The sequence below is a fragment of the Neovison vison genome, chromosome 3, assembly GCF_020171115.1.
Source record: "Neovison vison isolate M4711 chromosome 3, ASM_NN_V1, whole genome shotgun sequence".
Lineage (NCBI taxonomy): Eukaryota > Metazoa > Chordata > Mammalia > Carnivora > Mustelidae > Neogale > Neogale vison.
In genome coordinates this window covers 170,492,604-170,514,990 of record NC_058093.1, presented here as the reverse complement: position 1 = coordinate 170,514,990, position 22,387 = coordinate 170,492,604, and the positions used below count along the sequence as shown (strand labels likewise).

The following is a 22,387-nucleotide window of genomic DNA, read 5'->3' as shown; positions in this document are numbered from 1 at the left end:
CTCTATCTGGGAGCAAAAGAATGAGGGGAAGGGTGTTACGGAGAGAATGGGAGCAAGTGCAGGGTGATGAGTGACAACGATGGCCAAGGACCACAAAAACCACACCCAGTGCTGAGGCAGCGGGACTCCATGGGGAAGCCAAATGGAACCACCACAGGTTGGAATCATCAGTCATCAGGGAGGAAGGGAGAAGAACTTACCTGCCAGTTCCTTCCATCTCTTGACTCATTTTTTGTTCAGAGCTGGTCCCACAGGGATTCAGCCACCCCTCAGTTCTGGGTTGTCACCTGGTTCCTCCAGGCAGTTGTATGGCAGCCATCTTCTATGCCCCCATCAAGGTGGCAAGGTGCTTCATGGGAGCGCTGGGAAGAACCAGTGCCCCTGCAGGTCTCCTCAGTAGTACCAGGAGAGCCAAGCTGCTATGGCTTCTGTGCTGTAACACTTGGCCCTCACGCTGGGGAGGCTGTGTCTGCGGAGGGTGGCAGAGATAAGGCCACCGTGGGATGCTAGGGCTCCTCATGAACAAGATGCCAGGGCCCAAGAGGCAGATGGTGCCTAGCCAGTCTGGAGAGACAAAGAACTGCAGTCCAATACAAAAATCCTTTCCAATTCTAATGTAACATTTGAGTATCAGTTACTGTTCTTGGTTGCAAGCCACGGGAACGTACTCTGCTTTTCTTAAGCCAGAAAGGAATTTATTGGGTATGCAAGTAAGAGCTTTAAGGGACCGAAGAGTGGGTCTTATAGACCAAACATGGTCCTCGAGAGGAACCAGCCCTGCTGGCACCTTGAGTGTGGACTCTGGCTTCTAGAACCATGAGATAGTAAATTTCAGTTCTGTAAGCTACCCAGTTTGTGGTTCTTTTTTGATGGCAGCCCTAGCGAACTAATATAATGCTGGAGAGCCAAGGGAAGAGGAAAACCCTCAGGGGTCTGTTGAACTCTTTGTAGATTGCTAAATGCTTTGATGCTCATCGTCCTAGTGGCAGGGCTGACTTCATGGCAGGAGACCTGTACCGTCATGCAGCGCTCTGCTCTCAGAAGCACCTGGCACTCCGTTTAATGGTCTGCTTTCGCCATCTTAAAAGTCTTAATAGTTTTTAAGGAGGAACCCCACGTTTTCATTTTGCACAGGGCCCTACTAATTTTATAGTGGATCCCATCACCTGGTTATCAGAGTACAACTCTCAGGTAAACAGGGACCTTCTCAATACCTGTATTGTTTAGTGAAAAAAACTAAAGCTCAAAGAGAATGAGCAGCTGGACCAAGGCCAACAGAGCTACCCAGATTTGATTAGGAATTGAGGTTTCTTATGCGGTGACTTCTGTGTTTCATCCAATTTTGAGATTCTGCAACTCTAGAACTCATCCAAAAACAGAAAATTTGGAGCTTAAACCTTGCCATGGTTGCTCTGCCTTCACTCTATGGTCTTGGCTAACACAGAACACGTTAAACCAGGCTTGGTATCTTCTCCATGGCCCTCAATATCCCTGGCCTCCTAGTTAAGAAGTTCCTCTACCAGCCTCAACTGATGGTACTCTTTTTGTTTGCTGGTCATCTCTACTCTACTTTTACTAATTTATTGATTAGATATCGTATTTCTGAAGAAGCAGAGTTCTTGCCAGCCTCCTAGCTGGGGTTCAGACAGAAACCAAGGACCTCAGGCCACTGGATGGTGCCCTTGGTCAAGGACCTAGAGAAATATCTTCGAGAACCAATTGATGATCCTCTTCCTTGGCCCTAGATATTCAGCCTCTTGGTCTTCCTTAGATAAACCAACCTTTCTCATCTGTATCCATGGAGTTTCATCATCTCTCCTGGTCTATGTTCATTCTGTCTCTCTGTCCTTATGTGACTGGTGCTTTTCCGGCAGGCCAATGAACTTGGTCCCTTGACATTCCTTTGATGTTCCTGCCTTTTCCCGCAGCCCTGTTCTACTATCATTTTCTAATAGTCAATGCATTTCTTCACAGCTCTGTCCCCAGCATCACCAACATACCCTGGAGATCTTCAAGTCAGTTATATAACCAGTGTCCTAAAGAAACACTGAATAAATTTTTGCCCTTAATGTACTCTTGGATTCCAAGCAAACAGATCCTTTTCCAAACCCACAAAAATGTTTGGGAGAGGTAGAAAGAGGTTTGGATTTTTAAAAAAAATTTTCTTTACCACAAAATGGAACATCATTAGGGTGAGGTGTCCCGTAATTATATTTTGTTGTTTAGTCATCCTCTGAGGTAGACACGAGTTTATGCTGACATTTGTTTCTTTGGAAAGAACTTCTTCCCCATTCCGTGTGTGCCCGGTGGGACTGATAGGGGTGTCCTACCCCTCTGCTGCCTCCGTGTATGACCTGTGCTGGCCAATCAGAGTGTCCTATCTTCACACAATTGCGCCAGGAATTGCTATGTGACTCAAGCAACACCAATCAGAATCATCCTTGACAATGGGCATGAGGAAGCTGAAGAGAGTAGGTCTCACTTCCTGTGGGAGTGAGTGAGCATGGAGACCAATGCTCATAGAAAAAAACCACAAGCAGGGAGTGGGATCTAGATTCAGAGACTACTGCTTGAGAAGATCTTTTTTGTTAGTTACTAGTTCATAGAGCCAAAGAAATCGAGTAGACCAGCAGTCATTTAGAGGTATAAGGGCCAAGGGTGTTAAAGAAAATGGAAATCTGGCCAACAAAGACCTTGAATGGCTCAAAAACCTAGAGTGATGGCTCAAAGTGGAGAGTAGTACCAGTCCCGGGACATTTTCTTTCTTTCTCTTTTTAACATTTGAGGATTTCTGGGTCATTATAATGTTGGGTCATTATAATGTTGGGAGATTCCTGGGAAGCAGGAATGCTAGACTCTTGCAATGTAGAGGACAGTCCTACTGAATGAAGAATTGTCCCTGTTACCTGCAATCTCACTGCAGGAGAGAAAAACGCCAACCCGTAAGGAGGTGTAGAGTCCTGGTGTCTGCAAGCAAACACGTGTATCAAGCCCTCAAATACTGGAGATCCAATCTCGGGCTGCCCCTCTTCCATTCAAGCCTGTTTGACAGAATTCACAGTTTCACACACTAGGGAGTGACAAGTTCTCTGGTTCTCTGCAATTGGCTCTCATAAGTCTCTAGTCTTCTTCACATTAAATTCACATTAGATCACACTAAATTAAATTCACATTAAATTAACCCTTCGTATGAAATCAGGTGAGCCTTCTATCTACCCACAAATGGGACCGTGTCATTCTCATGCCTAAATTCCTTACCAGCTCCTCATTGCCTGTGCACTCCTTCGCAAGGCATGGAAAGTTCTTGTGCCCTGACTCCAACCCACTTTCCCAGCCTCAGCCCTTGACACTTCCTACACTCTAGCACAACTGCAGTGTTTGCAGATTTCAGCTGTTTCAGATGTTCATGCCAGTACACATGCTGGTCCCTTTACGAGGGATGTATTTCCTACCTCCCTTTTTCCAGATTCGGTTCATTATCATAACCCTTCCAGGAAACCATCCAGGAAGGCCCAGGGGGACTGTATTGCCCCCTCTCTGTGCTCCCATAGCACACAACATATATCTCTATCTTACGACCATTTAATGTTAGAGTATCTGTTGGTGTGTCTGTGTCATCCACTAGATTAGAAGGGTCTCAGATTCAGGGGTTGTACTTTCTTCAGTCTTGTCTTCCTCAGTATCCAGCTTACAGTGGCCAGCATGTGGCAGTCCTTGAAAAAAAAAAATCATTGAACTGAACTGGACCTTGTTATATATAGGTAAAATATTATAGTCTTTCTGATATATCTGATAATTAAGTCATCCTGGAAAACAACAACAAGGTTAACCTGTGAATTATGTAATGTGTCATTCTTGGAGTGAACCACTAGTGTACCCGTGACCATTTGTATTGTTCCTAGATCCCGAAGACCAGGTTCCTGAGTCTCAATCTCATAGACATGAGCACTGAACTTGAAAGAAAGAAAGCAGGCAGTGTTTATTAGAGATAGCTTGTATACAAAGGAGCCAGCAAGAAAGAGGAATGTCATTCTCCGAAGGGGCAGTGTGCTGGGCTTCTAAAGGCACTTTTCCAAAGGGTGAGGGGCTGGGAACGGCCAAGCATCATTCAGTCCCACGGTCATTATCCTGTGATCCTTACTCTTCAGTGGACACAAGACAATCACAGGATGCCTTTCTCCATGGTCGACGTGCTTTTAGGGCTTCTGGAAAATAGAAAGACTGGTACAAGCAGGCTTTAAATTGTTACTTCTAATTTTGCCCAGGCAAGCATGACTCCCTGATGACTGTTATCTCTCGTTTGATCGCTTTCCCAGAAGGAAGGATTTGTCTCTCAGTGTATGGAAACTTTTAACCCCTGCCTCTGATGAATGGCTTTATAGGAAGGAGTTATGTCCCTCTTGCTTCTCCTACTGTTTCAGTATGACACATTCTATACAGACAAATAATTCTAAAATTCGCTTCAATTACTTAATTGAACAAAGGAAAACAATAGAACTGCTATCTTAGGTGTAGAGGAATGAAAGTGGTTTTTTGTTCGTTTGTTTTTATACACAGCAACGTTAGCTTCCTAGGCAAGTATGGTGGAGGGGGGGGTGCAGAAACAGTACCATTGCTCTTAGGCAGAAGTGAGGGGTTGCCCACCAGAGGTCATTTCCTTTTCAGAGAGGTAAGGGAAGTCAGGCTGCTCCTGAGCCCAGAAAACTAGTGTCTTTTTTGGTCTGGTTTTGGAAATAACGAAACCAGTCCCTGTGGTGTCTGGGCCTGCGTTTCCCTATCTGGGGATGTAATCTGTGTTCTCATTTTCTCTTTGCTGTCTCCCAGATCTCCTTGTTTTCACTGTTTCTGTCTCCGGGAAGATGGCAGGGTGAAGAGGGTGAAGAGAAGTGAAGAAATGTGTATTTTTAGCCATGACACAGCTGAATGTTCTGAGTCTTACAACCACATTTAAAAATAAACGTCAAGAGTTAGGCTTTAAGTGATCTCTTAGTGTCCACATCCTCTTCCCTCCTTAATGGGGGCCTGTCTTCTTCCGACTGGTTACCCTCTGTACCGTGTCGCTTTCAACTCCGGATGTATAAATCACTAGCCAGTGGAATGCACACAGTTTTTTAAGATGTTATGTAAAATCCCTTCTATTTAGAGGCCTAAATAAACACCTTAATCCTCAGTTTAATAATATGACTGTTCATATTCAACAATTTAAAAATGATTTACCATTGAAATCACATACTAGGTTATACTTTCAACTCATTTATTGATGAACTATTTCTGTAACATACACCGAGGCTAAGAAATCAGGCCAGGTATACAGACATGAGCCATAGGCACTCTGCTTTCTAGGAGTTTCCATCTTGACAGCTCTTTTTCATGGGGCTGAATGAGGTTTGCTGAAATTCGACCTGCCTGGGGTTCAGAGGAAAATGTAGATCCAGGACCCCACCCCAGTTTCAAGGACTCAGATCATATATGAGATCACATGTCTACCTGTCTTCAAAATACCTTCTAAAGGGAAGTGATATTCTTTCTTACTTTTAGGAAGAGATAATGATGATCACATAAAATTCATAAAGGCATGTGTGTCTGTGCTCTCTCAGTCAGGCCTCCGGAAAATACTAGGTTTTACTTTAACAACTAGGACTTACTCACTACATACAATGAGGCCTACAGTCAGTCCTCACTTCAACCCTCACTGGCTGCCTGGTGTTGGGAAAATTATCCAGCTTCTTCATATTTATGTTCACATCTGTAAACTTGGAATAAAGCCCACCTCACAGGCTTACTTGGAGAATTAAATAGCACAACATATGTAAAGTCTTAATCTAGTAGGAGACATGTATTGATGGCAACCGACGGCCATTTCTGATTTATGGGGACTCTTCAAGATGAGGGTTTATTTTTCATCATTAACTATGTTTTTCTGCCTCAGGTATGTGAAATAAAGGAAGCAAACCATGAACTCCCTTCTCCCTCTGTCTTGCACTCTGTGGTTTAGAATGATTTTTAAAAATTTTATATTAACAGCTTTATTATGACTTACATACTGAAAAATTCACCGTTTACAGTGTACAGTGTACAGTGGTTTTTAGTGTATTTACAAAGTTGTGGAATCATCACCACTATATAATTTTAGAACGTTTTCAAGATGAGTTTTGCACACGCATGAATTGTGTGCGTGTGTGTGTGTGTATGTGTGTTAGGGAAGCAGCTCTTTTAATAGAATCTTTTAAACAAACTATACAGTATTATACAGTGTAGCACACATATCTCCCTTTACTTACCTTGGGAGACTACAAATACCTTCTTTTTTAAGGTATTATTTTTTTTTTCATCTTTTTGAATTCCTTTTCTGGAATTGTCTTCAAAATTTTATTTCCATTTTTTAAAATATCTGCAGTTGTGATGGATCTTCTTTTGAAAATAGATGTGAAAGGGATCAAAAGTGGTGATTAGCTCCCCTTGATGACTAATGGGGGAACTGAAACTGGCTAACACTATTTGGGACTTAAAGGCCAGGAACAGGCTATAAATGAGTGAGACAGCTGTTCTGGTGTGGTCCATATGCTAATTCTAAAGATGTAAAGAGTCAACAAAAGTCAACAAATTAACAGAAAAATCAGCATCCATCAGTTTAGGAAGTGCACATCTTTTGTGCTCATTTAAGGAGTAAAGCCTGGAATTAAATGGATTCTGACAAACTTTGTACCAAGGTCTACAAGGGTACTTACCGTACTGGGCTGTCAATGTGTATCAGGCTTCCTGCCTCATCTTCTATAATGAGAAGGCTAGTATGTATGTCTCAGTGTTGGCCAGCACTCACCCGTGTTCTGGCCCAGTGGGAACACTCAGTGAGCGCCCTTTGAGAAAACAGAGATTCGGGGCACTCAGCTCCCTGATGTCCAGAAATTTGCACAGACAGTACTTGTACGGATTACCTGTACTGCTAGAAAACATTTTCTTCAACTAGTTCCTAAAGATAATGTGGTGAATTCAGTGGTGCTTAGTTATGGATTGGAACATCTGGATTGCTATTGAAACCCCAGAGCACAACCCATGTGACTTATAAATAAGGCATTATTTTATATTAACCATGCATCTCTCCTTGCAAAGGTAAGAACTGACTGCAAAACATGTGATATACACAGGACACAGAAGACGGATTTTTTAAAACTTCATGCCAAATATTGATTTCCTTGTCCAACCCTTCAGGGCATGTCAGAAACATATTAATGGATTATTCAACAGAGATAATTCAGATCCAAATGAAGAAGTCTAAAACCTGGATATTTTTCTTTTCTTTTCTTTTCTTTTTTTAAAAGATTTTATTTATTTATTTGACAGAGAGAGAGAGATCACAAGTAGGCAGAGTGGCAGGCAGAGAGAGAGGGGGAAGCAGGCTCCCTGCTGAGCAGAAAGTCTGATGCGGGACTCGATCCCAGGTCCCTGAGATCATGACCTGAGCTGAAGGCAGAGGCCTAACCCACCTGAGCCACCCAGGTGCCCTAAAACCTGGATATTTTTACTTCCTATGTTTTATACATTCAGAAGAAAATCTGCATGTCCTCCTCAGGTTGCATTAATAACAGCAAAAATTTATTTTTTTACAGTAGAAATGGTTTAATCATCTCCATGTGATGCCTCTGGTTACTTGCACAGACTTTTTTGTAGCTGGATATTTCAAGATAATACCGTTGACAAGTAAATATATAAACAGAAGGATCAATTGGCTTTAATTTATATTAGAACACTAATTGTATGGATGCAGATAGTATCTTGCCATTACAGCGTGCACTATTCACTATCCACTATTTCATTTACTTGCCTCAAAGGTACTGATTGTCTTCATATTACAGATGGGAGAACTAAGCCTAGAAGAGGTAAAGTACAATTGCCCTAGATCACAAAGTTAATGGTTTTGCAGAACCAGAATTATAATCTCTGACTTAGACTCCTGGCACAATCTCCTTCCCCCTGTACTTCCAACTCATTCCGTTCATAGCTAACAAACAGGTGTTGAGCACCTATTACGTGCCCTAGACAGTCCCTAGGAGTCTGACTACACTTTAAGATCTGGAAACAGATCCACTCCGAGAAGCAAATGTCAAGGCTGCTGCTTCCACCCAAAATAGACTTACATATGTGGTTAGGTGAACAGAAAGGTATCTCTTCCTTTCTCCTTCAATCAGGGAGAAGCCTGGTGGTTAGAAGAACTGGGATATGACATTTGTTATTAGTTAATGTGGGAAAGGTGTAATAACATCTTAGCATAATAAGGCCAGGATTGTTAACAATAAGGTAAAGTTACATGGATAGAAGGAAATAATTTTTAAAAAATAAAAATGGAAATTCCAGATTGAAATTAATCATAGTGGTAAGTTAATTTTGATTTCTTTTTAAAGATTCTATTTATTTGAAGGAGAGTACTTGTGAACAGGGAGAGGGGCACAAGGAGAGGGGGAAGCAGAATCCCCATTGAGCAGGGATACCAATGCAGGGCTTGGTCCCAGGATTCTGGGATCATGACCTGAGCCAAAGACAGATGTTTAACCCACTGAGCCACTCAGGCTCTCCAGTAAGTTTGGTTTCAGATATGGCAGGAGAAAGTCCACCAGTGTACTAAATGAAACCTCTTTTTGATACCTTTCCTTGCCCTCCTCCACAGGCCCAGAGTACATTTGCTTCCCACTCCAGGGACTCAGCTAACCCAAGACCTTGAAAGCAGAGATTACTTCTTCCTTTATGGAGTAGCCATCAGTGGACAGAGAAGTCACAGACGTGGACCAGAGGCTGTAAAGTGTGCAAATCATGAAAAGGTACTAAGGGAGAGGGAGACTTGATTATTTCTGCAAGGAGCTGGGAGGGCAATAGACCCAGGGAGCAGCAACTGTCGGTGAAAAACAAGGAGGCAGGTTAAAGGCAGGGGATGCAGAAGGAAACATAAAGGAATGGGAAGGGAGAAAGAGAGGGAAAGAGAAAAACTCTGTGAAGACAGAGAGAGGAGCTGAACTCCCACTCAAACACCTTGCAGTCCCGACTTGGGCAGGAGGCCTCCCTGTCTGAGCTACCCCGGGGAGCTGAGCCGCTAGAGGAAGGATACGATGCCTTCCTGGGCTGTGCCCCTGATCTCTACAGCAGCAGAGCAATGATCTCAACTCTAATAAACACCTGCTCAAACCTATATTATGTCCATTGGGTATTCGGTTTGGGGAAAAGCAGACAAGAAGGCATCCAGTCTTAAAGGGGATATAGCTCCTGCTTCGTGGTCCCCACTGTGGTCTATCCTGTTGGAGGCATCCACCTGCTGGAGAAACAGCCAGCTGGATTCCCTTCGGCCCACCACGTGCTCCTCTCCTCAGAGGTCAGTCCGAGGCCCACCTGTGAATAGAAAAGGAAGGAGCCTGCTCTACAGTTTTACATGCCAACCCTTGCCCTGATGTGCCTTCTAAATAAAAGCTGTTAACTCAATCTTCCCTCACCTTCAGTAGAGTGACAGGGCTGAGTTTGATAGCAATGCTAGCATACCATGAAAATGCAGTGACATTAATTTCCCGGCCCTCCCCCATTTTAGAGTTCCAGACATTCTGGGAACCTATATTTATTTCAACGGATGGTGCCGGTTTCCAGAAAGATACATCAAGGCATGGTTACCAGCATTCCTAAAAAATGTTAATATGACCTAAGCACATAAAACAAGATTTCTTAAGGTAGCATATTCTCTAAATGCATTTAAAAAGCCATTCCAAACCCTCAAAACATGTTTAGGAAGACAAGAGTAGGAAATGTTGCTTGCTGTCCCTCTGACATCCATTTCCTACCTTCCTTTTCTTAGCGGACCTAGAATTTCCCAGCCAGTTTCCCAGAACTTCCCAGATCCGGGACCAGGCTCTGATTGGCTTAATGCAGTCATAGTGAACCCCCTCCTTCTAACCAGATTGATTGGTTCAAGTATGAGCACCTGGGGGCACGTGGGTGGCTCTCTCGGGTAGAGCCTTGTCTTGATTTTAGCTTAGGTCATGATCTCAGAGTCCAGGAATGGCGCGCCTTACTGGGCTCCGTGCTCAGCTGGGAGTCTGCTTCTCTCCCTTCCTCTCTGGCCCGACCCCCTGCTCTGTCTCTCTCAAATTAAAAAAAAAAAAAAACAAAACAAAAACAAACCAAAAAAACCCCACCTGAAAGCCAATGAGATTCAATTAGGGGATTTGGGATTAAGTGTTGAAAATGTAATGCCTTGCTACTGGATGTGAAAAAGCAAGCAGGTAGCCCCAGGAAACTTCTAGCTGTTTGGGTACCAGAACAGAAGGGCCTAAGAATAGACCAACCAAGCACAAAAGTGGCAGAACCCTGGGATGGAAAGTTGGAGAAACTGGATCCAGCTCACAGTTTTGCAGCCCTGGCCCAGCTTCCTTTGGGGAAGTCCCCTTGGTGAACTAATACATTTGCTTTTCTGGGCCATTTGGATCAGATTTGTTTGTTTGTTTGTTTTTGTTTGTTTTTTGTTATTTGTAACCAAGATGTCTTAACTTAGAAAAAATCTACCATGTAAAAAATAAGACACACCTAAAACTTTTCATAAATATTTAGACTTGGCGTTTCATTTTCACAATGAAATCTCATGAGGAACCACAAAATACTGATACATACCACAAGAGGTATGTAGAAAGGAAATCATTTTTTCCCTGCATTTGAGAGCTTTTCTTTTCCTCTCCCTTTCCTTCCTTCTTCTTTGCTCCTTCCTCCTGCCAAAGGGAACACTGGGTAAATCCTATTAACCTGTGGCCAAGTACACTGAAGAGTGCCTTAGTGCTACGAAATGGTGCTGAGAATCTCACCATTTCAGGTGTATGGCACCCTAATGTGTTCGTAATCTAGATTTTTCCTTCCTTTTGTAAGTAATATATACCATGACCTCTTAAACAGCCATCATTATCTGCCGTTGTTTATCTAGTGAAGAAAACACCGGCAGCCTTCATTCCCTGTCTACCAGGTGAAACTTGGGGAGGTGTCAATGCCAACTACAGCTGTCACAGGTCTAATTACTGGGTCATGTATTGCCTCGCTTCTGGGTTGTGAGTCCCGTTTTTGAATCCTCTTTGAATCCCTCGTTGCAGAGCAAGTATTTGAAAATGTCCATTCAAGATGCTGCTGCTAATCTAATCGTGGCATTTGGCTAGATCCAATTTGGCACATATCTGGTGTAAATTACATGGCAGAGTCAGCCTCTATCCATATCGCCTATTATGGGGTGCTGGGCAAGTGCACTGGATCTTGCCCCAATTGCTCAACAGCTAAATTTCACTAAGTCTGTGTAAGCATTTGTGCTAGGTTTCTGAGACAGATTGCTTTGATTTTGCTTATCTCTCCCCACCCCACCCCCCATTCTGAGCTGCAGGGTCCCAGATCCAACTTGTTAATGCCCACGGGGCCATCAATTCCTTGACTCCCCTTGTCAGAGACGTGGAGAACTGGGCTTGGCTGCCTTCTCCAGGTGTGTGGGGGGAGGTGAGGTACAGGCTCTGTGCTAGGTTTGGTATTGCCCTCTTGGCTTCTCTCCCTTATTGACTAGATTGTTTCAGGATTATGGGTAGATGGTTCCACAGATCCAAAGTTCAGAAAGCTTATATACTGGGAGTGTTGTCAGCACTGGCAATGTGTGACCAGGGAACACTTTCTGGCAAGAGTCCCATGGCCAGTACAGTACCTAAGAGAAAGACACAGACACATAAATTTGTTAAAGAACACAAGGACACCTCTGTCACTCAGGATCTGGCACTTGGGGCTGGCTTCAGGGAATTTAGAACACTGAACATCCATTCTCACGATGAACATTGTTCAGACCTGAAGGCAATGCAGCTTACCTCTTGCTCAATATCTGAAAAACAAAGGTTATAGCATATGAATGCCATGTAGATCTGTGGCACTGCTGATACTGGAATCTTTATTTATTATTAGTATGTTTGAATCTAACACTATTTTACATCCAAGAGTACTTGGATAAAAAACCTGGCAAACCTCTCAGATCCTCTCAGATCACATGAATGCAGTGATTCATGTGGTATTGTTTCTGAGAGGTGAGAATCACCCCTTTTCTTGCTTCTTTTGATGTTCTAATTTGTGGCTCCAGATGTACTCGAGAATTAGCATGGTGTTCTGACAAATGACAGCTAAGGAATGACAGCAATTCACATTACTCTTAAATATATGAATGTTGGAAATAATACATGGGTTTAGATATTCTTGTAAGGGATGGCACAAATCACACAATGAGTGATAGCAACTTGTATGATGAAATAAAATTATTTTTGAAGTATTTTCTGTGCCAATTTATCATATGGACCTCGTTATAATGCTGTATGTGAACGGGTGAATCTCTAATCCAAAACAGCTTTTTAATTTTTAAAAACAGTTTCAGTTCTAAGTGCTTCAGCTGAGCATTTCTCCAAACTGAAATTAAAAAAACACACTCTAAGTGCTGTGAAGTGTGTAAACCTGGTGATTCACAGACCTGTACCCCTGAGGATAAAAATATATGTTTATAAAAAATTAAAAATTAAAAATTAAAAAAACCCACACACTCTAAGAACGACAGTGACTTAAGAAAGGTGGTCTGATCTGACATTAGTCTTGATTGTCACAACGGATTTAGTGATTTTGCTAAAATAAAGGTGAAAAATATAAATTTATGGAAAAACATAAAAATCACTTGTGAATTGTCTCTATAGTGTTACCCACGCAGACATTACCAGCCCATCATTAGAACAGTCAGACATATGCAACAATGACTGAGTTCGGTCCTCTTTGACATTTTCCTTATACTCGGTCATATAATAAACCATATCTTTATACTTATGTCCTGTTTCATTGGCATGAAAGTGTAATTGTCAGGGTAATAAAAGAAAACACTTGAAGAGCTTAATTAATAAACTTTAAATATTTAGGTGTATGTCACTTTTGCCTCCATTTGTCCTCTTGCCCCATGGGGCAAAAATGTTGGTGGCGGCCGGAAAGGTGCGTACCAGGATCCCGGATTCTCCCCGATCCAATTCCTCCGCGCTGGGCTCCCGCAGCTGTCCCGCAGGTGCCCTCGGGCCCCGCCCCCTCCTCCCACCTCCTCGGGGATTGGCTATCTTGGGCTCGGGGGGTGGGCCCCAAGGTCGGGATAAAGTTCGGGGTCGCGGGCTCAGGCGGCTCTGGGTTTCAGGCGTTGCCTGCCAGGGTATCGTGCGGCCAGGTGGTCTCCAGCCGCGCGCTCTCGCTGCGCCCCGGGCGGCGTTCTCTGTCCCCCTTTCAAGCCCGCCTGTTTCTCCGCTGACCCCCGGGCTCGGCTCTTTCGGAGGAAAGAGTCCAGAGTCCGGGCCTCGGTGCCTCGCGAGTGTCCTGTCCGAGCAGGCTCGGCGCGCCGGCCCAGGGCGGCGGGGTGGGGACCCGGGCCGGGAGGGACTGGGGTGGCGCGCGGGGGCTGCAGGCAGCAGGGGCGGCGGCCGCTCGGGCCCCGGCTCGGCGGGGTGAGAGACACCCGGAAACGGATTCCACTTGGGTGCCCGCGCGAGGGGGGCGTCTCGGAGGGAGCGGGAGAAGCAGGCGGGCGGGCGGCTGCTGAGTAATCCCCGCCGCGGCGGGAGGTGGCGGCCTGGGCGCTCACGTCCCCCGCCGCGCTGCAGCCCGCCCGGCTCCTCCCCCCGCACCCCCCGCCCGGCCCGCCCCGGCCCGCCCAGCCCCTCCCCCGCCCGGCTCGGCAGCGCGCTGCTCCGGGCAGGTAGAGCCGGGCTCCGGGCGCGCGGGGGCCGCAGCAGCTGCCGCCCCACCTCGCCTCGGCCCTGCGCACAGCCTCGCGCGCCCATGGCGGGCTCGGAGCAGCAGCGGCCGCGGCGGCAGGACGACGGAGAAGCGGCGGCCGCGGCGGCCGCGGCGGCGCCCCTGCAGGACGCGGAGCTGGCCCTGGCTGGCATCAACATGCTGCTCAACAACGGCTTCAGGGAGTCGGACCAGCTTTTCAAACAATACAGGTGACCGACGCGCCCTGCTCCCCCCCACCCCCGCCCCGGCCACGCGCCCCTCTGGGCCGGCTCACGCGCCGCAGTCTGCCGCGGGCCCCAGCAGCCTCCTCCCCCTCCCGTCGGTCCCCGATCCCTGGCCCCGGTGCCCAGGTCGCCTCCCTCGGCCTGCGCTGCAGCCGGCGTTTCTGCGCCTTTGTCACATCGCCCCCTTCCAGCCCCGTGCCGTTGTCCTTTGGCTCCGCGGGACCCGCTACCCGTCCTCCCCGCGGTCTCCCCTCACTTTTTCGCCCCCCGAGAGGGGCGCCCAGTGCTTGTCCGCTTCCCTCTCACCGGTCCGGAGCCCGTTGGTTTTGGGGACCTGGGACCGGATGCGATAGGAGGCAGCTGGAAGCCTCAGACTCGCAGTGCTGTGCCCAAGCAGCCTTTGTGACACGGAGCACACCAGCTGCATCGTGCCCGTTTCTTGTGCCTCGCATTACTTTGCATCGTTGTGCATTCCAAACGCTTTTCTTGTTTGGAAACACATGCGTAATCGCCTGGTAGTGCGGGAATGAAAAAGAAAACTCAGCCGAACTTGGCTTGCTCACCTCTCTCTCGGCCTGTCTTCTAGAACTCAGTCCTCCAAATGAGTTCCTAATGCCTTTCGAGCGAGTGGACGTACATGGACCTCTCTAACTTGAAGAAAATGGAGGGACCGTAAATATATGTAAGGGGGGAAGGAAAGACACGTGTGCTCAGTTAATTGCTTTTTAAGAAATGCGTCTTTTTAAAAAAATGAATCGAAAGAACTGAAACCTGGTTAACGTTCTTCTGTGAGTGGGAGGAGCCTTCAGTTTCACTGGGGACCAGAAGCATCTGCTTTCTGGTTTAGGAAACGGAGTTTGTGATTTGTCCTTCCAGTGGTGAGGCGTCTCCAGGGTGTTGATTAGCAACTTCCCTGTAGGTGGCTAAGGGACACATGCTTCACACTTTTTCAGACCTGGGTGGTTTGGTAGGAATGAAGGGACCGTTGTGCATCTGTGATCAAGAGCCACAGTCTGTAAGGAAATGAGAGGGATGGGGGGAGGTAGAGACGCCTGACTTACTCCGACTTCAAAGATTGCCGGTTCTGTGGTTGGAGCTTTCGCTTTTCAGTGGCAAAACAGTATCTCCGAACTATGAACTCTTCACTATAGCCAGTTTACTCTTAAATCAGTTTTTTTGTTAAAAAAAAATCACAAAAACTGAAAGTGGAAACATCTTAGCTTTACTCAGTCTACTTTGTTTTTAAAGGCTACCAAGCGGATTTCAGTCTGAGAATGTACCTCATGAAGAAAAGCAGACATGAGTGTTTGGTACAGTGCTAATTATTATTATTATTAATTTATTTATGAAAAATTTTATTTATCTATTTATTTGACAGATCACAAGTAGGCAGAGAGGCAGGCAGAGAGAGAGAGGAGGAAGCAGGCTTCTTGCTGTGCAGAGAGCCAGATGCCGGGCTCCACTCCAGGACCCTGGGATCATGACCTGAGCGGAAGGCAGAGGCTTTAACCCACGAAGCCACCTAGGCGCCCCATTATTATTATTTTAGATTACCAGTTTGTGTTGTATGAGAGAAGACTGGAGAAAGCCTGAGTCAAATATACTCTTTAGTTGCTGATCAAAATACAGTGCTTGTCTATTTCAATACTTCTTGCTTTTGAATTGCTATATTACTTGTTTTAACATTTTTTTCTAAACTGCTTTCATGTACTTAAATAGTACCTTGTGATTTCTGTATATTGAAAGCCTGAAATAAGGCAAAAATACTGTTAAATAGGCAATCGTATGTGCTGTTAAAAGTGGGCAGATTATGAGCGATAGAACGATGTTCTCACAGAAACAGATGTACCTAAAAGGAGTTTCTCTGTGGGTGAGTATGTTGAGGGTAGAGGAGGGGAAGGTGTCCAGGGAGGATTTATAGTATAGACAGGAGCGATCTAAGTGTGTATGTGTTTTAAAGATTCATTTTATTTTAGAGAGAACGGACAGGCAGGGGGAAGGGTAGAGGGAGAAGGAGAGAAGCAGACTCCCCACTGAGCCAGGGCACCCAAGTTCCACGACCCTGAGATCACAGCCTGAGCTAAAATCAAGAGTTTGCCACTCAACCGGCTGAGCTCCCCTCCCAGGTGCCCCTACTTGTGTTTTGAAAATAAAAAATGAAATAAACTATTGTAGTATCCGTTTTCTGCCTGGCACAGTGCTGGCATATTATGACTTTTATTCTCACTGTTCTGATGACAACAAAAGGGTGAGCTGTATTATACAATTTTATCAGGAGGGGCTTGAGTCTTTGTGTTTAGTATGGACCAGGACACAAGTCTAGCGGTTCTAAGTCAGGACTGTTTTCATTATCTCATTCTGCTTGTCTCACTAAAATTATTATACAGTTGACCCTTGACCAACATGGGTTTGAACAGCATGGATTTACTTTCATGTGGATTTTTTTAATAGTACTGTAAATGTATTTTTGCTTCCTTGTGATTTTTTTTTTTTTTTTAAAGAATTTATTTGTCAGACAGGGAGAGCACAAACAGGGTGAACAGCAGGCAAAGAAGTAGGTTCCCCACTGAGCAAAGAGCTCGATGTGGGGCTTGATTCCAGGACGCTGGGATCGTGAACTGAGCCGAAGGCAGATGCTTAACTGATTGAGCAATCCAGGCTTCTCTTCCTTGTGATTTTCTTAACAAATTTTCCTCTACTTTACTTTATTATAGGAATATAGTATGTAATACAATAAAGTATTTTCGGTAAGGCTTCTGGTCAACAGTTGGCCACTAGCAGTTAAGTTTTTGGGGAGTCAAAAGTTGCATATGGTTGGTGCCTCTGACCCCCACACTGTTCAAGGATCACTGTATTTTAGGATTTGCCTTCTGACCTTATTTACCAGTAATTCAGGCTTTCTTAAGGGGGAGAAGTGGTAGCATTATGCCATGAGCTCTCCCTTGATCCATCTAATTTGTTTGTGATGTGGGACGGCCTGGCATTCTTGCCACCTCCCAAGTGTGCTGCTGATCCATATTTTGGCAGACATGGTTGTGTAGAGGTGTGGCTGTGGACCAGGATCCTGTAACCAGGCTTATAATCGTAGTTTTGCTACTTTTTGTGGCTGCTGACTTTGGTTACTCAAAATTTGCTTCCTTGCTTATAAGATGGGAGTTGTGTAGATCTTAATGTGGTTGTTAGGGTTAAAAGAAAGACTCCGTGGTAGCTGGCACGACGTAAAACCTCAGTAAATGCTAGCTAGCTGTATACCTGATGCCTTCCCCACTATTGTGCTTGCTTCTTGATGGCATAGTTTGAGCAGAGGAGAGAAACATCCTGTGTGCAGGTAGCTTTAATATTTAAGGTTAACCTCACATAGAGCGTATGAAAGATTTAGATCCTGTTCTGTACTGGGAAAACCTCACATAGAGCGTATGAAAGATTTAGATCCTGTTCTGTACTGGGAAAAGTGTCTTGTGTTCCAGAGTTGAATGGCTTGCTGGAAAAGTTAGTGACTTTATTATAAGTATTCTAGGAACACTTCTCTGCTCTGTTTACAGAAGAGAAAGCTGTTCGGTTTTCTCCTTTTTTAGGATTCTTTTGTCACAAAAGACCATCCTTTCCCTAGGAGTAAACCTTCCAGAAGCTTATCCTCCTGGTTTAACAGTAGAAACCTATTTTGCATCTCGTGTAACAGTAACATTTGTATTAAAGCAAGAAGGTCATTTTCTCATGCTGCCTTACTAGCATGATAAAAGTTTCATCAACAGCTATGGAATGAGGAGAAATGGTTACTTTATGGAAACCTATTATGAAGGACATTCTGGATTAATGAAAAGCCTGGATTGTGTCTTTTAGATACCTGACATATAGGAATTAGAAATATATGCACAGCAGAGTCTTTCTTTTGAGCTGTAAGAGGCTCCTTAGTTGGGATTTCAGAATGTAACTGTCACTTCTATTGTGTACTGCAGTAATAATGTAACAAGGTGCCCTATTGTTGGTACTGAGACCCCATCATGCATTTGGGGATGTCTTCGCAGAGGTTGAGACGGATGCATGCTACCGTGGGGCCTTTCTGCTTTGAGCTGAAGGTCACAACTTGGTACCTTCATGATACTACCTGAAATCAAATTCCTGTTGTTGGTCTTTGGGCTTAGTGATCTAAAGCAGCAGCGCTCACTCCCCCTCTGTCCCCGGTCCCCAAATGATGTTCCACGAGTGTGACAGAGACTCAGAGCTTTAGGTACTCCAACACACGATAAAATAGGGGATCATTATGTGCACAAGGAATATGCCCTGGATTTCAGGTGCTGTGGTGTAGGTACAATTGACAGGGGTGTGGGGAACAGGAGATGTTTCCTGGGTCCCACTGTGACCTGTGGGAGTGGAGAGCAGGAGGACTAGCTCAACAGGAAGGAAACTTTTGTGGAGGAAATGCTGCCTGGGCATCACGATAGGGGAGGAGTTGGGAGGAGTTTGTGGCAGGTGGAAGTGAAGTCCAGGAAACCGTGGAAAACCCACATGGAGCTGTGAAATGGGTGAACGCTGCAAACCAGTCGGTGTGATTACATTGTCCTGTTGGATGGCTGGTTCCGCACTTGGCATTGTCTCGGATCGCTGGTTGGGGAAGCACATTGAGCTGGAAGACCGGAGACCTCGGGAGCTCCTGGCCAAACTGAAATATGTCGTCCTTCTTTCCCAGGCTGGACGTTTATCTCCCTCCTCTCCCTGGTGCTGCCATCATCTCCTCCTGCTTTAACTCCTGGTGTTCTTTCTGACCTTAAAACACAGGCCGTTCTTCCCCTGCCAACACTACCACCAATTTCTGGCTGTAGGTGTTATTAAAAAGTCCTATTAAAAAATCACTGTCCGCTTAAACAGGAAGCCTGTAGTGGCTCTAAAGCATGTTCATTGAGGATAAATATCCATAAATAAATATAGATATGCTATAGAATTGGTAAATAGTTGGTATTCTATGGGTTATGTTTTTCTTTAACATTTTAAATTATAAAGATGGCCAAAATATATTAAAAACAAAAGGCAAGAAAAATTCATGGTTGGTAATATGTTTGTTTAAAATGAAAGTATGGTGCTCGCTTCGGCAGCACATAGACTAAAATGAAAGTATGGATCCTAAATCCTTTAACACAATTAATGCTTATATGACAAAGCCTTATGACCTGCGTCTCATTTGTGAGCATGTCGATTACAGAGCCGGTGTTGTCATAGAGCTGGCTCTGTATAATCCAGGGATTGCAGGCGGTGGCCTCCGGGCCAGATCTGGCCGGCTGTTCTTGTAAATAAAGTTTTATTGGGACACAGTCACTTGATTTTGTCTTTTCTGTGGCTGTTATGCAATACAGCAACAGTAATGAATAGCTGTGACAGACCATGTAGCCTACAGAGCCTAAAATATTTACTCTGGTCCTTTGCAGAAAAAAAATCATTGACCCCTGATACAAACCAGAGTTCTGGCTGGAAAAACTCAAAAGGCCTATGTAAGAGACCTGGACCGATAGGTACCCTGAGCCTCTTTGCCCAAAGCTGTGGCAGGTGCTTTAGAGGATGGGAAGAGCTTGTAGGCCGCCTGTCTTTTCTGCATGTCTGGCTCTTCCTACATAGCAGCATGTTTGTCTTGCTGCTGGAGTTTCTGGAGAGTCCACCGGTGCAGAAATGGAAGAAAAGGAGAAGCAATAAAAAGCAGAAATGATGTAAGGGAACTGGCAGGAAAGACAGGAAGCTCCTCTGTTGCCTTTTTGCATCCTTCTCAACTTAGGGCTGTGTGTGTTTAAAAAAAAAAAAAGCTCATATTTTTCTCCCCCCTAATCATTGCGCTTCTGGAAAAGTCCTGATTAAATATTCATTAAAGATTCATTTTCTTTAATTGGGATCCTTTTAAAAATGCAACTGCCTGTAGACTAATTAGAGAGTTTATGTATAGGAAATTAACAGGAAAAATGAGTATGTATACTGCAGGGTGTGTGTGTGTGTGCGTGCGCGCGCACCCACCCACAAGCCCAAAAAGTTAAAGATATGAACACTTAGAAGAATCTGTGTGCTCTGGGTCCTGTGTGCTGCATTAACAGGTAGATCCGGGAGATTCGTCCCTACCCTAGTTAGAGGACTTGTACTGAGTGAAATGAAGTTTGGGTGAAGGTAAGAAGGCATAAAGGAAGAGAGCATGAATACTGAAGCATAGAACACTTCCTGTTCTAGTTACACGAAACCACTTGGAGATCCCCAAACACATCATCATATTTCAGAGGCGTAGGCCTTTTTGCTCAGGCTCTTGTAGGCCCATTTTCTGTACCCTGGGCTCCTTGCCATGGTCACTGTCCTTCCCCAGCAAAAACAGTGGGACTTTCAAAAGGCTAACGCTGAGAAGGGGTTGGGAAGTATAAAGGACATACAGAAAGTAGACGGCTGTGTAGCAAAGAATTTTCCTGTTATTTCAAAATTGCCTCGTGCCAGGGCTGTGGTTGGGTGGGGGCGGTGGGGATCCAAATCTGCCTTATACCTTTTCCACCACTGACTCTGTTTCCCGAATTCTTAGTGTGCTCTGCAGCCAGTACATAGATCCAATTTGGGATTGAATTGCCTTTGTGGGCAAAAAAAAAAACTGGGTACATAGTCACCACTGAAAGCCTTTTTATTATGGGAGAGATGCATCCTGGTTTTTGAGTGACTTTGCCTGAATGGTGTTTTTTTGTTTGTTTTTAAGATTTTATTTATTTATTTGACAGAGATCACAAGTAGGCAGAGAGACAGGCAGAGAGAGAGAGAGAATGGGGGAAGCAGGCTCCCCGCTGAGCAGAGAGCCCGATGTGGGGCTTGATCCCAGGACCCTGAGACCATGACCTGAGCCGAAGGCAGAGGCTTTAACCCACTGAGCCACCCAGGCCCCCCCCCTTTTTTTTAATGTAATTGACATAGATGTTAGTTTCAGGTGTGCAACATAAATGATTTGTATCTATTGTGAAATAATCACCACACTGAGTCTAGTTGACATCCCTCACCATACATAGTTACAAAAACACATTTTTGTATAAAACTACCCATAAATTTGCTGCCACAGAAGAGAAAGTCCTGACTTCCTGGCATCTGATTTGGAGATTGAAATAGGGTCTTTTTGTTTGTTTTGTGTGTAAAGGTGGTTGATGGTTTGCTGTCTTAGTCCTTTTCCTCAGCTGGGGTTGCTTTCTCTATCTCCTTCTTGCTCGAGGATTTCAGAACACAAGAAATATATATATATAACAGGTAGTTACTCCTGTCTTACAGGAAGGCGATCCGTTATTACAGAGAAAACCCCTACACAGCGTCTGCCATGTGTGGGACACCTAAGGTAGAAGCAGGTCCTTCAAGGTGCTATTGCTTATTTAACTATCTTTCAGTCTACCTCAGAAACAGTCACTTTTTCACTTAGTCTTGTCCACAGCTGTAATAGCTGTGAAATCACTGGCTTGGGTAGCTGACTTTTCCTAATACACCTCCAAATAAGCCCTTCGTGGTAAATAGTAGTTGGTGCTTACCGGATGCCTGGCCACGTGCCGGCGGGAATCTTTATTTTATCCTGCTGCAGCTCTGTGACAGGGTGCTCTTGTTATCTCCCTCTCACGGGTTGGGGGGAGGCACAGTTATGTTGAACGACTTGTCCAAGGTCACACGGGGAAATGGAATTGCGGGGTGCGACCCAAGACCATCAGACTCCAGAGTCTGTGTGTGTTTCTCCACTACACGATACCGTCGTTCTTCTGTAACTTCTACGATATGAGCGGTTGGCCTGTGTGCTGCTAAAGCCATTTTGAGGGTGGGAGGACAGCAATATGCAGACCACACCCTCAAGCCCACCGGGGAGTCTGTCTCCAGAGAATGAGACTCCCAGAGCTTTTGGCACTTTGTGGCTCTGAGTCTTCTATAGGATAAGGGTCCCCGCTTGGCACAGGATGTCTGACGTGTCTGATTCCCCGACTCCTTTGTCCCTTCCCCACCATCATGCTGGGGTATTTTGTATAAGCTGACTTGTTCTGAGTGATCCAAGGTGGTAGGAGACCTCCGTGGCCCTGCAGGCTCTATCTGTCCTTTTCTCCAGCACTGGTGAAGTCTGCACAGTGTTTCCACGGTCGCCTGTCCTTATGCGCGAGCTGAGATTGTAGAGATCGGTGCACATCTCGATCTGAGGTTCCTGGCCTTTCAGAGGTCGCTGGAGTAACGTGAGGTCCAAGGGGTCTTAGGGGCATATCAGCACCCCTTTATTTGCCAGTCAGCAAGTATAGCCCGGGGCAGTGCCCTTTAGGAGCTCGAAAAACTTGATTATTCATCCTCGCTCCTGCCCTGGTGTGCCTTGACCCCATGGAGGTGCTCCAGCATGCCCCCTGAGTTCACGC

At 45.2% G+C, this 22,387-nt stretch overlaps 1 protein-coding gene across 1 annotated transcript in view; it reads left to right on the top strand.

Annotated features, from left to right (window-relative positions):
- Positions 1–13,743: 13,743 nt before the first annotated feature.
- TTC39C (tetratricopeptide repeat domain 39C) overlaps positions 13,744–22,387 on the top strand; it is a 104,438-nt gene continuing 95,794 nt past the window's right edge. Inside the window, exon 1 of the mRNA XM_044243266.1 lies at positions 13,744–14,003. Coding sequence (XP_044099201.1) covers positions 13,837–14,003 — 167 coding nt within the window. The 5' untranslated portion in view covers positions 13,744–13,836. The remainder of the gene's footprint in view (positions 14,004–22,387) is intronic.